This window comes from Cololabis saira, chromosome 18 (genome assembly GCF_033807715.1).
Source record: "Cololabis saira isolate AMF1-May2022 chromosome 18, fColSai1.1, whole genome shotgun sequence".
Classification (NCBI taxonomy): Eukaryota; Metazoa; Chordata; class Actinopteri; order Beloniformes; family Belonidae; genus Cololabis; species Cololabis saira.
Genome location: NC_084604.1, coordinates 2,159,220 through 2,172,134, shown reverse-complemented (window position 1 = coordinate 2,172,134; position 12,915 = coordinate 2,159,220). Strand labels below are relative to the sequence as shown.

General features: G+C 48.4%; 1 protein-coding gene across 2 annotated transcripts in view; it reads left to right on the top strand.

Moving 5' to 3' along the window:
* The window catches only part of ccn6 (cellular communication network factor 6), a 61,132-nt gene that overhangs the window by 44,911 nt on the left and 3,306 nt on the right, over positions 1-12,915 (top strand). Inside the window, exons 3-4 of one of the 2 annotated variants that reach the window (XM_061706918.1) lie at positions 2,766-3,002; positions 7,394-7,566. In XM_061706918.1, coding sequence (XP_061562902.1) covers positions 2,766-3,002; positions 7,394-7,566 — 410 coding nt within the window. Of the gene's footprint in view, positions 1-2,765; positions 3,003-7,372; positions 7,567-12,915 lie in introns of both variants that reach the window. The other variant, XM_061706917.1, reaches the window with a different exon arrangement.

Below are 12,915 nucleotides of genomic sequence, written 5' to 3'. Positions count from 1 at the left end.
GATTTGACCGTTTAACGTTAGCTACCCAAAAATCCAACATTACCTGATACAAAATGGGAACCACAAATCCACGTTTCGGTGTCTGGAATCCAGAATTGTGAATTGCAGCGATCCATTTGTCTCTCTTAAGCTTATTTTTCAGCAGTCTGTAAAACAATAACTCAAATTTCTTGCTAAATCTTTGAGTACAGTCGATCGCACAACAGCTTTTTCCCATTTTAGATGTTTTCCAGTTGCTCAAAGTTTACGCTGCCGCTCAGTCTTTCTGCCGCTCAGTCTTTCTGACACTCAGTCTTTCTGACACTCAGTCTTTCTGACACTCAGTCTTTCTGACACTCAGTCTTTCTGACACTCAGTCTTTCTGACACTCAGTCTTTCTGACACTCAGTCTTTCTGACACTCAGTCTTTCTGACACTCAGTCTTTCTGACACTCAGTCTTTCTGACACTCAGTCTTTCTGACACTCAGTCTTTCTGCCACTCAGTCTTTCTGACACTCAGTCTTTCTGCCACTCAGTCTTTCTGACACTCAGTCTTTCTGACACTCAGTGAGCGTAACCTGCTGTGAAGTCTCATCTGTGACGTCATGCACATTCCCTCTATTTCAGGGGGTCCACAGACTATGACAATGAATCAGTTTCTCGAACAATCCATTGCAATCGGAGTCTCTAAATGTTGAAATGTACATATTAAGAACAGGAGATGAGATTTTTGTATTTATATACTTAAGTTTATTCTCTCTCCTCCTCTTCCTCTTCCTCTTTTTATTTTGTCGATCTCTTAGCCATTTTTAAGTTCAAATTTGGCTCCAGGCACTCCAGCAAAGATAACGTCTGACACTAATAGATAACGTCTGACACTAATTCAAATCTTACTCTTCTTCTGTGGTGATTCTTCTTTTCTCCTAATCAGGTGGATTATAACTCTTTGTGGTAAATGGCGCTACTGTACAGGTGGGACGTAGCAGTCAGGAGTCATGATTTCAAAACGCAACTGGCTCCTTTCGACGAGACGTGCGCGGTGCCCTGATATAGTTTAGTTTAGTTTATTGTTTTGCACAGTTTTAAAAATATACAGGAAATATCAAATATAAATACTATAGGTGCAGGAAGAGGCAAAAGACCCAATGGGCTTATTTGAAGCCTCCACCGAAGTTATTAAAATGTCATGTGTTATAAAGAATACAAGATTAACATACAAAAACAAAAAGTATAACTACACAAAAGTGATGGCAAACTAATAATGTAATATATAAATAATAAAGAATAAAGACAAAAAAATAAGTGTCTGTGAGTGTGCATGGGATATTGTTTTTACAACTTAAATTACTTATATTGACTCCTGAGCAAATAAGACGATACATGTCACTATGAGTGAAACACAAAAAAAAAAAAAAAAAGAACATACGTCAATCATCTGGGGTGGCACTTGGGGGGGCCATTCAGATTTCAGGGGGGTCCAGTGCTACCCAGGCCCCCCCTCTAGCTCCGCCAGACGGGATGAATAGTATTCATCCCGTCTGGTGGCCGGTCTCAGCAGGTGTCCAGACTCAGACTTGGTGTCCACCCCAAGAATTTAAGGGGCTCCATCTGGCCCCCCTTATGAAACCTTTTTGGAGGCGCCCCTGCGTGACTCGGGCAGACCTGCGCTGTGAGGGCCGGGAGTCGCTGATGCACCGAGCCGTGGGCAACCGCCTCAGCTGGAAATAGATTTGCATGAAAGTGTGGAAAAGCCCGCAGGGATTTGATATCTTTGTCTTTCAAAGCGGCTCACACCTTCGGTTACGTCAGACACATGCCGGGCATGTTTTCCAGGCAACATCTGCATTCCTGCTGAGGCAGGCAGGACCAACCGCGTCAATAACTTCAGATTTAAATACACTGGAGTTTGAGCCTGAATCCAGAAACCTTGTTTTTTTAATTAAGAGCCTATTTCATGAGCCCGAACTCCGTCAGTCACCTAAGGTTTTACTGGGATGTGAAAGAAAACAGTCACATGTGTTCTGTGGCCTGTGTTGAAAGAATTGATTTTCCGATTCTAAATCGATTCTCATATTAATTTCTAAAAATCGATTCGTATGTCTAAAGATCGATTTATTTTTCATCATTACAGCTTTTGGTATTTTTTTGTTTATGCCCAAAAAAATAATTATTTGTTGGACACAAGAATAACTGGTGCCATGTTTTTGCCTTTAAATATGTATAAAGGTATGAAAATATTAAAGTTTTTAGTTATAATTGCATAAATTGTTTATATTGCATTACTTTATATACTGTCTTGGGGTTACATTTGCATAAAATGCTAAAAACCAAATTCTCAAAAATGAAAAACCGAAATAGAACAAAAATGGAAAAAATAAAAACGGAATGTGTTTAAAACTAAAAGCGATTTAATCCTGCTCTGTTTCCTCCCTAGATCTGTTTGGTAATTCTGACCCACAAGATGTTTCTGTTTGCAGTTCTATGAGCATTCTGGGAGCTGATTGGTCCTTACAGCATCATTAGCTGCAATACTTGCTGTTGAATCTCAATATAATAGTGTACTAGTAGTAATATGTTGCTTAACTACAGTCATATAATTCATGCAACAGCTCAAAAAACAGTTCTAATAACACTAACCCAAATCAATATCGGAATGGAATCGGATCGAACCAAATCTTGATAATCGACTCTAAATCTTAAGAATTGGAATCGAATCGATTCCTGACATTTGAATGGATCCCCAGGTCTAATGTGCCCACTGATGCGTTTCCCCTGGTTCTCTCAGACATGATGGCGGTGGGCTGCGACCTGAACGGGGTCCACTACGAGAACGGAGAAGCCTTCCAGACCAGCCCCCTCTATAAGTGCACGTGCATCGGTGGCGCCATCGGCTGCACGCCCGCGTTCATCCAGAAGCCCGCCAGTCTCCTGGGCCCCGCCCCGCTGATGGGCAGCCTGCCGGCAGGCCTTCGCAGCGGCCAGAGCCCTAAGAAGCACCGACAGGAGACGACCTACATGTCAGGTGTGTGCTCGGAGGGGGAGGCGTGAGCGGGGGACGGTCCTTCTGGAAAATGACCTGGAGTCCAGGTGGAGGGATGTCATTACTCATGTGCCGTCTCGGTAGAAGGTTTCACATGAGAAGATTCAGGTTCAAAAGGCATGAGAGCTGGACTTCCTGTTAAGATCAGAGGTTCATGCACCGCTGAAAGAAGCTTTGCTTTGTCTGACAGCAAAGTTGAGGAAACTGTTTCAGTTAGGATTCCCAGGATGACCGTTATTGGTGAAACGTCTGAATGGGATCACTTATCAGAGATTCTTATTCCTACTTCTACCTTCAGAGTTTGAAGTTAGACGCTCTTTATTATCGCTGAACTTCCTCAGACGTTTGAACCCAACACAACCACTGGTGTCTGTCCGACCTGCTGCCGTATCTGTCCGACCTGCTGCCGTATCTGTCCTACCTGCTGCCGTATCTGTCCGATCTGCTGCCGTATCTGTCCGATCTGCTGCCGTATCCGTCCGACCTGCTGCCGTATCCGTCCGATCTGCTGCCGTATTCGTCCGACCTGCTGCCGTATCTGTCCTACCTGCTGCCGTATCTGTCCTACCTGCTGCTGCCGTATCTGTCCTACCTGCTGCCGTATCTGTCCCACCTGCTGCCGTATCTGTCCCACCTGCTGCTGCCGTATCTGTCCCACCTGCTGCTGCCGTATCTGTCCTACCTGCTGCTGCCGTATCTGTCCTACCTGCTGCTGCCGTATCTGTCCTACCTGCTGCTGCCGTATCTGTCCCACCTGCTGCCGTATCTGTCCCACCTGCTGCTGCCGTATCTGTCCCACCTGCTGCTGCCGTATCTGTCCCACCTGCTGCTGCCGTATCTGTCCTACCTGCTGCTGCCGTATCTGTCCCACCTGCTGCCGTATCTGTCCCACCTGCTGCTGCCGTATCTGTCCCACCTGCTGCTGCCGTATCTGTCCTACCTGCTGCTGCCGTATCTGTCCTACCTGCTGCCGTATCTGTCCTACCTGCTGCTGCCGTATCTGTCCTACCTGCTGCCGTATCTGTCCTACCTGCTGCTGTATCTGTCCTACCTGCTGCCGTATCTGTCCGACCTGCTGCCGTATCTGTCCGACCTGCTGCCGTATCTGTCCTACCTGCTGCTGTATCTGTCCTACCTGCTGCTGCCGTATCTGTCCGACCTGCTGCTGCCGTATCTGTCCTACCTGCTGATGCCGTATCAGTCCGACCTGCTGCTGCCGTATCTGTCCTACCTGCTGCATATCTGTCCGACCTGCTGCTGCCGTATCTGTCCTACCTGCTGCTGCCGTATCTGTCCGACCTGCTACTGCCGTATCTGTCCGACCTGCTGCTGCCGTATCTGTCCGACCCGCTGCCGTATCTGTCCTACCTGTCGCTGCCGTATCTGTCCGACCTGCTGCCGTATCTGTCCGACCTGCTGCTGCCGTATCTGTCCGACCTGCTGCTGCCGTATCTGTCCGACCCGCTGCCGTATCTGTCCCACCTGCTGCCGTATCTGTCCGACCTGTCGCTGCCGTATTTGTCCGACCTGCTGCTGCCGTATCTGTCCGACCTGCTGCCGTATCTGTCCGACCTGCTGCTGCCGTATCTGTCCCACCTGCTGCCGTATCTGTCCCACCTGCTGCTGCCGTATCTGTCCGACCTGCTGCCGTATCTGTCCCACCTGCTGCTGCCGTATCTGTCCGACCTGTCGCTGCCGTATCTGTCTGAACTGCTGCCGTATCTGTCCTACCTGCTGCTGCCGTATCTGTCCGACCTGCTGCTGCCGTATCTGTCCGACCTGCTGCTGCCGTATCTGTCCGACCTGCTGCTGCCTTATCTGTCCGACCTGTCGCTGCCGTATCTGTCCGATCTGCTGCCGTATCTGTCCGACCTGTCGCTGCCGTATCTGTCTGACCTGCTGCCGTATCTGTCCTACCTGTCGCTGCCGTATCTGTCCGACCTGCTGCCATATCTGTCCGACCTGCTGCCGTATCTGTCCTACCTGCTGCCATATCTGTCCGACCTGCTGCTGCCGTATCTGTCCTACCTGCTGCTGCCGTATCTGTCCGACCCGCTGCTGCCATATCTGTCCGACCTGCTGCTGCCGTATCTGTCCGACCTGTCGCTGCCGTATCTGTCCGACCTGCTGCTGCCGTATCTGTCCTACCTGCTGCTGCCGTATCTGTCCGACCCGCTGCTGCCATATCTGTCCGACCTGCTGCTGCCGTATCTGTCCGACCTGTCGCTGCCGTATCTGTCCGATCTGCTGCCGTATCTGTCCTACCTGCTGCTGCCGTATCTGTCCGACCTGCTGCCGTATCTGTCCGACCTGCTGCTGCCGTATCTGTCTGACCTGCTGCCGTATCCGTCCTACCTGCTGCTGCCGTATCTGTCCGACCTGCTGCTGCCGTATCTGTCCGACCTGCTGCCGTATCTGTCCGGGACTTCCTGCACACACTTCCCTTTAAAAGGTCCGAGTTTTACCGTCACGCCAAGAACCAGTTACACTGAGGCTACTTTGCAACTCACTTTAAGATTTGAAGACGTGGTCTTTGGAGGACCGACCCAAACTTCTTGGCTGATGACCCAGGCTTCCTCCTTTGTAGGCGACTGCGACAGATTGACCCGGGCCGTGAGTGGCAGGGGAGCGACGCTGGGCCCCCGCGGAGCCTTCCTTCCTCCTCCCAGCTCTGGCGGCACCTTGTTTTGGATGTTGTTCCAAAGTTAATCAGAAGCTCACTCGTCTCGGCACACGGGAGGCTCCTCCTGGGGCTGTTCATACTTGTGTGTTATTACTCTGACAGATAAACATAGGAGCTTCAGGCATTTGGAAGAGGTCCCCGAGGACAAGCCAAGCTTGTAAAGCTTGACAGTTACTTCCCTGATGTCTTATTTGCTTTTTGATTTTCCCATCATCATGCAACAAAGCCCTTCTGCTTGAAGGTTCACCTCAAGATCCACAGGGTTCCTCCGGTTTTACTGGACCGATGTCGTTTAGCCTGATGCGAGCTCCTCATGCCCAAAACGTAACCTGTGTTTAGGACCATGGTCAATGCAGCGTGTAAAACTAAGGGGTAACAAACTCTCTCAAGAAAAAACTCACATTAACGAAATATCATTCAGAAATCCTGAAGCAGAACTCTCCTTGACTTTGCAGTCAGACATGGAGAAACATGTCTGTGGAAACAGGTTTGCCGCATTAGATGAACAAGATATCATTATTTATAGTTGAAGAGCAGACATGGTAATTGATACCTGTCTGGCCGGATGACTTTTACCGTCTGGGTGGGTGGAGGGTTTTACCGCCTGGGTGGAGGGTTTTACCGTCTGAATTCAATTCAATTCAATTTTATTTATATAGCGTCTAATACAACAAAAGTTGTCTCCAGACGCTTTCCAGAGACCCAGAACATAAACCCCTGAGAAATTATTACATAAACAATGGCAGGTATAAACTCCTATAGTGGGAGAAAAGCCTTAAGCCAAACAGTGGCAAGAAAAACTCCCCTTTAGGAGGGAAGAAACCTGGACCAGAACCTGGATCATAAGGGGGGACCCTGCTGCCGAGGGCCAGACTGGGGGTCAGGGATGGCAACAGCACAGCAGGCAGGTGGAAGCAGCAGCGGGATGACCGTGGGTGGGGACCGCAGGCAGGTGGAAGCAGCAGCGGGATGACTGGGGGTGGAAACCGCAGGCAGGAGGAAGCAGCAGCGGATGACCGGGGGTGGGGAGCGCAGGCAGGTGGAAGCAGCAACGGGATGACCGGGGGAGGGGACCACAGGCAGGTGGAAGCAGATGCAGGATGACCGGTGGTGGGGACCACAGGCAGGTGGAAGCAGCAGTGGGATTACCGGGGGTGGGGACTGCAGGCAGGTGGAAGCAGCAGCCGGATGACCGGGGGTGGGGACCGCAGGCAGGTGGAAGGAGCAACGGGATGACCAGGGGTGAGGATCGCAGGCCAGCACGCAGCTCCCGAAGCTCCGGCCCAATCAGCTAGCCCCAGGTTAGGTGCAGGGTCGGTGAAAGGTTGAGAAGGGGCAGGGCCAGGAAGAGGAGTCTTGACGGACAAACCTCTCCCCCGCCTGACCGGGCCGTTACCCTGCCCCTCTCACTCCCACGCTGCAGGTTCCGGTGTTGTGCATTCAGAGATGCTCTTCGCCACCAGCAGAGTGGAGGGTTTTACCGTCCGGGTGGAGGGTTTAATGGCCCTGGGTGAGAGTTTTACCATCCGGGTGGAGGGTCCCTCCCCACCCCCACCCAGCTGAATGGGGGCAGTAGAGCTGGTTCAGGAGTTGACTCCCTCCTCACTGACGGGTGGTGCTTCCTGGGGTGGGGTTGCTGACACGGTGCCTTTAACTTTAACACTGAAAGCTTCCAGGGATCCTCCCCTAGCCTGGAAGAAGAACTGCCTGGTCCAGACCACGCCGTGGAGCTCCTGCTCCAGGACCTGCGGCCTCGGCATCTCCGTGCGCGTCAACAACGACAACAGCAAGTGTGAGATGAGGAAGGACCGGCGGCTCTGCCTCCTCCGGCCATGTGACAAACGCGTCATGACGAGCATCAAGGTGAGACGTCGCACACTCAATGTTACTCCACAGTCGAGAGATAAAGGAAGTGAGCCCAAGAAGTCAACGGCTGTGTCCATTCAATTCTACGGCAGAGTATTAGGGCCATTAAATAGAAAGAAAGCAGAACATCCATTCTGTAATAGTGCACATTTTTAGTGCAGTAACAAGAGTGCAAACAGAAAGTAGGCTGTAGGCTGCAGTTGTAGTAAAGAAGAAAAGAATAACTTATGAACTCAACAGCTCAATGCCATTTTCCATTGGCATTTTATGACTATTTTCTGACTCTCACAATAATATGGGACGAAGTGCGTCCCTTTTCAGCTCAATACGGGACGCGTACTTTAGTTTACGGGACGATTACGTTTTTCAAGGGACGGTTGGCAAAGCCTAGAACCATCGTCCTCCAGGAGGGAATGTGGTCGGGGAGAAATCTGGAATGATCGGGATCAGTGATCACTTAAGCCTGAATTATGGTTCTGCGTCAAATCGACGCCGTGCCTACGCCGTCACCGTGACGCCGTCATGAACCTTCGGACTTCTCCGTCACTCCATTTCTCTGCGATGCAGTAGCCCCCGTGATCGCTAATTCGCAATCTTTTCCTGAATGGTTTATCCGACTTTTTCCAGTCACAGTGAATCAAAGAGATAAGGACAACTATTGTGCAAAAAAACAAAAAAACAAAAAAACAAAAAAACAAAAAAACAAAAAAACAAAAAAATCACACATACACGAAGAAAAGAGCGCTGCTTCAAGAGCGCTGCTTCAAACCGGAAATCGGAAATGCGTTGCTACCAAGCGAACCAATCACAGCCCTCTCGGTCTGCGTTTGGTCTGCGTCGCCTCGACGCGTAGTTACAATTTTTGGGAGGTGCAGGTCAGTGACGGCGTCAGTGACGGCGTCAGTGACGGCGTCAGTGACGGCGTCAGTGACGGCGTCAGTGACGGCGTCAGTGACGGCGTGTGGTCTGTGTCGACGCGTACCACACGCCGTAGGCACGGCGTCGTTTTGACGCAGAACCATAACTCAGCCTTTAAAGAGCATATTGCAGGTTGGAGACCCCTGTGAATCAATATGTAGGAAAATAATGTAGGAACTGAATTTTCATTGAAATATGCATAAATATATACTACAGTGACCTCCAGAGTTGTTTTTGTGAGAGTATTTTACTTCCACATCTGAAAAAGCTGAACCGGAAGTGACGTGGCACCAGGGAGCGCGGTGAATTTCAACAATAGGAAAAATAATGGATCTTAATGTTATTTGTGACACTGAAGAGGTTGTGAATGTGTATTCACACCAATATGACGGGCCACAGCCTTATAATTACGAAACCCGTTAGTCCCCCCACGTTCTTTTGATTGACAGCTGAAACTCGCTTTTTAAAAGGCTGATTTATGGGTCTGCGTTACACCAACGCAGACCCTACGGCGTAGGTTACGCGGCGACGCACCGAACGCTGCGGGCGCCGCGTAACCTACGCCGTAGGCTACGCCGTCGATTTTACGCGGAACCATAAACCAGCCTTTATTCACTGCAGCACTCCTGCTCCGTGCTCCTGAAAGAAACTCAGAAAAAATAACTCCTAAAAGATGGGTGAGTACTTGTAATCTGTCTACGTTTGTACTTTCTAAACAGAAAACAAGCTTATTATCTTCTCTTTTTTCTGATTAAATGCATCCGAAATAGCCGGGTATTTTTAAAACCGAATATTTCCCCCCCTTGTTTATAAAATAATTTGTATCCACATTACATCGTTGTTAAAAAAAAAAACCTTCCACACATAACCGAAGATCTGCGTTTTCGACCACATTCATAAGCATTCCAAACCTGTAGATCATCTGGTCTTCCCACCGTGTCCCGCCACGGAGCTGCCGCGTTAAACCGACGCAGCCCTACGGCGTAGGGTACGGCGTAGGGCTGCGCGTCGCCGCGTACCCTACGGCGTAGGCTCTGCGTCGGTGTAACGCAGTAAACGCTGGTCAAGAGCAGAGACCATTTATTTCATAAATAGCTTGGAGAACAGATGCTGGATCATCTGTAGTTCTGTAGTAAACAAAGGTCGCACGTGTAAACGTCAGACTCAGAGCAGATTTGTTGTGGTTTTGGAGCATGATGTGACGTTCGAAAACGCAAAACTCCGGTTGTGTCTGTCTACACGCATCTACATAAAAGGAGTTTTCAAAAATCTTCACTTTGCCCGGAGTTTTTTTAAACATTCGTTTATTTGCGTTTTCATGTGGATGACAGGTCCAAACGTAGGAAAATATCTTGGGTTTAGCAGATACCCGGCTACGTGTGTACGGGGTCTGCACAGTCAGATGGGGCAGAGCTGTGGAGACGTCTCCCCAGTGCTACGTCATATGACGCGGTGTTCGAAAAAAAAAGCGTTTGTTGGAGCTTGGCTAAAATCAGCCACTTTTTCCTCTGAATACGTGCCCTTATGTCTTGTAAAACATATTAAATCCTACATTAACTTCTCACATAGTCATTTTCAAATAAGGTCAAGTACAATTTTTGAAAAAACCCTAACATGCAATATGCTCTTTAAACGTTTGCTGAGTCCAGCTCCAGAGTGATGGGCGTATCAGAGCAAGAAGAGAGGTGGGTGCAGCGATGCTCCCATCATGCCTAGTGCCTACCGTACAAGCCTGTGGGGTTGCTGGCATTGGTCAGGTCTGGGTTCAGCAGCGTTGTTGGGTCAGCTGACCAACCTGAAGATCCTGAATGACCCGGTTCTTCCATCAGTGTGTGTATCCTCCTGACGGGTCGGCCTTATTCAAGATTGGGATGTCAGGAATCATTGGCTCAAACGGTGAAAGGGGTTCAGGGAGCACGAGACATCATTCCCCCCCCATGGACAGAGTCCGGACCTGTACCTGTACTGGAGGTCTGACCCCCATCATCAACAACAGATCCTGCAGAAAGATCAACGGAACTCTGGATGGAAATAAAGGTGACGCTGTCCAGCTTATGGGAACGATGACACAGCGAGTGTGTGCTGCAGTCAACGCTGAAGACGGATCAACCAAGACTCACAGCCAGACTTTTGTCTGGGCAGGCAGTTTATGTGAGGAGAAGAAGTTAAAACTGGAGAACATGATCTCTGCTGCTGGTTCTCCTCAGAACCCTGTCTGCAGCACTCTGGAGGGTTTTTACAGACCTTTTAGGACAACCTGATAATAAAGAATTACAATAGTCCAGTCTTGAAGTAACAAATGCATGGATCTGTTATTCTCCGTCAGTCTGAGACGAGATGTTCATGATGAACAACATTACAAAGGTTAAAGGAGGCGGTCCTAGAAACCTGTTTAATGTGTGAATTGAAGGACAGATTCTGGTCAAACATATCTGCCAGACTCCTAACTGGGGTACTACAGGTCAAGGTGACGCCGTCTAGAGTAACTTCATAGGAAAGCAATATATCCATAAAGCACTCAGGTCTAAATACAACAACTTCAGTTGTCTTTAAGATATGCTAGTAGTCTGACCCATAGACAGACGCCGCATCCAGTGGTTTTGCTGCTGCTGCGATACGTCAACGTCGCCGCCATATTGGATGTTCAAGACTGCGCTGTAAACTAATACAAGTAAATGGACTTATTTTCATAAAGCGCCTTTCTACAAAGAAATGTACGTTTTACGTCTCATTTATTCATTCACACACGCACTAATATACTTAGGAAACAGTTAGGCACCAAATATAATATATTTAATTTTCTCTGATGGCAAAAATAAGAACTTTATTGATCCCACATAGGAGTAATTCATGTTATATCAGCTATAGAGAAACATATTTTACATTTTTCAAGTAACAAAATAACATATTTGAACCTTTTTAAAGATTTCGGTAATTTTATTGTCTGAAAAATGGTTCAAATATGTTACATTAAAATTTGTTTTGTTGATGAGAAAATATCTTTCTCTATTTTTCTTATTTTTGGGAGGGGGATATATATTGTTTTTCGGCACTACCTTGTTCTCTATAGCTGATATAACATGAATTACTCCTATGTGGGATCAATAAAGTTCTTATTTTTGCCATCTGAGAATATGTAATATATTATATTTGGTGCCTAACTGTTTCCCAAGTATATTAGTGCGTGTGTGAATGAATAAATGAGACATAAAACGTACATTTCTTTGTAGAAAGGCGCTTTATGAAAATAAGTCCATTTACTTCTATTAGTTTACAGCGCAGTCTTGAACATCCAATATGGCGGCAGCGTTGACGTATCGCAGCAGCTCCATGGGAGGAGGAGGAGACATGTCTATGGTCTGACCAACTGGTTATCTTCCTCTGGTTTGACGGACAGGTATAGCTGAGTATCATCAGCATAGCAATAGAAATGTAGGACAGGACTTCAAATGGAAGCTAATATAAGGTGAAAAGAATCAGTCCAAGCACTGAACCCTGCAAAAAACTCCTCAGTTACATTAACGAACTGGAATCTATCAGATAAATAAGACTTAAACCAGTCGAATCCAGTATCTTTAATCCCAATAACTTGTTCAAGTCTCTGTAGTAAAATGTTGTGATCAATCGAATCAAATGCAGCACTGAGATCCAACAGGACAAGCACAGATACCAGTCCTCCATCAGAGGACCAGCACAGATACCAGTCCTCCATCAGAGGACCAGCACAGATACCAGTCCTCCATCAGAGGACCAGTACAGATACCAGTCCTCCATCAGAGGACCAGCACAGATACCAGTCCTCCATCAGAGGACCAGCACAGATACCAGTCCTCCATCAGAGGACCAGTACAGATACCAGTCCTCCATCAGAGGACCAGTACAGATACCAGTCCTCCATCAGAGGACCAGCACAGATACAGATCCTCCATCAGAGGACCAGCACAGATACCAGTCCTCCACCAGAGGACCAGCACAGATACCAGTCCTCCATCAGAGGACCAGCACAGATACCAGTCCTCCACCAGAGGACCAGCACAGATACCAGTCCTCCATCAGAGGACCAGCACAGATACCAGTCCTCCATCAGAGGACCAGCACAGATACCAGTCCTCCACCAGAGGACCAGTACAGATACCAGTCCTCCATCAGAGGACCAGCACAGATACCAGTCCTCCACCAGAGGACCAGCACAGATACCAGTCCTCCATCAGAGGACCAGCACAGATACCAGTCCTCCATCAGAGGACCAGTACAGATACCAGTCCTCCACCAGAGGACCAGTACAGATACCAGTCCTCCACCAGAGGACCAGCACAGATACAGATCCACCATCAGAGGACCAGTACAGATACCAGTCCTCCATCAGAGGACCAGTACAGATACCAGTCCACCATCAGAGGACCAGCACAGATACAGATCCACCAGAGG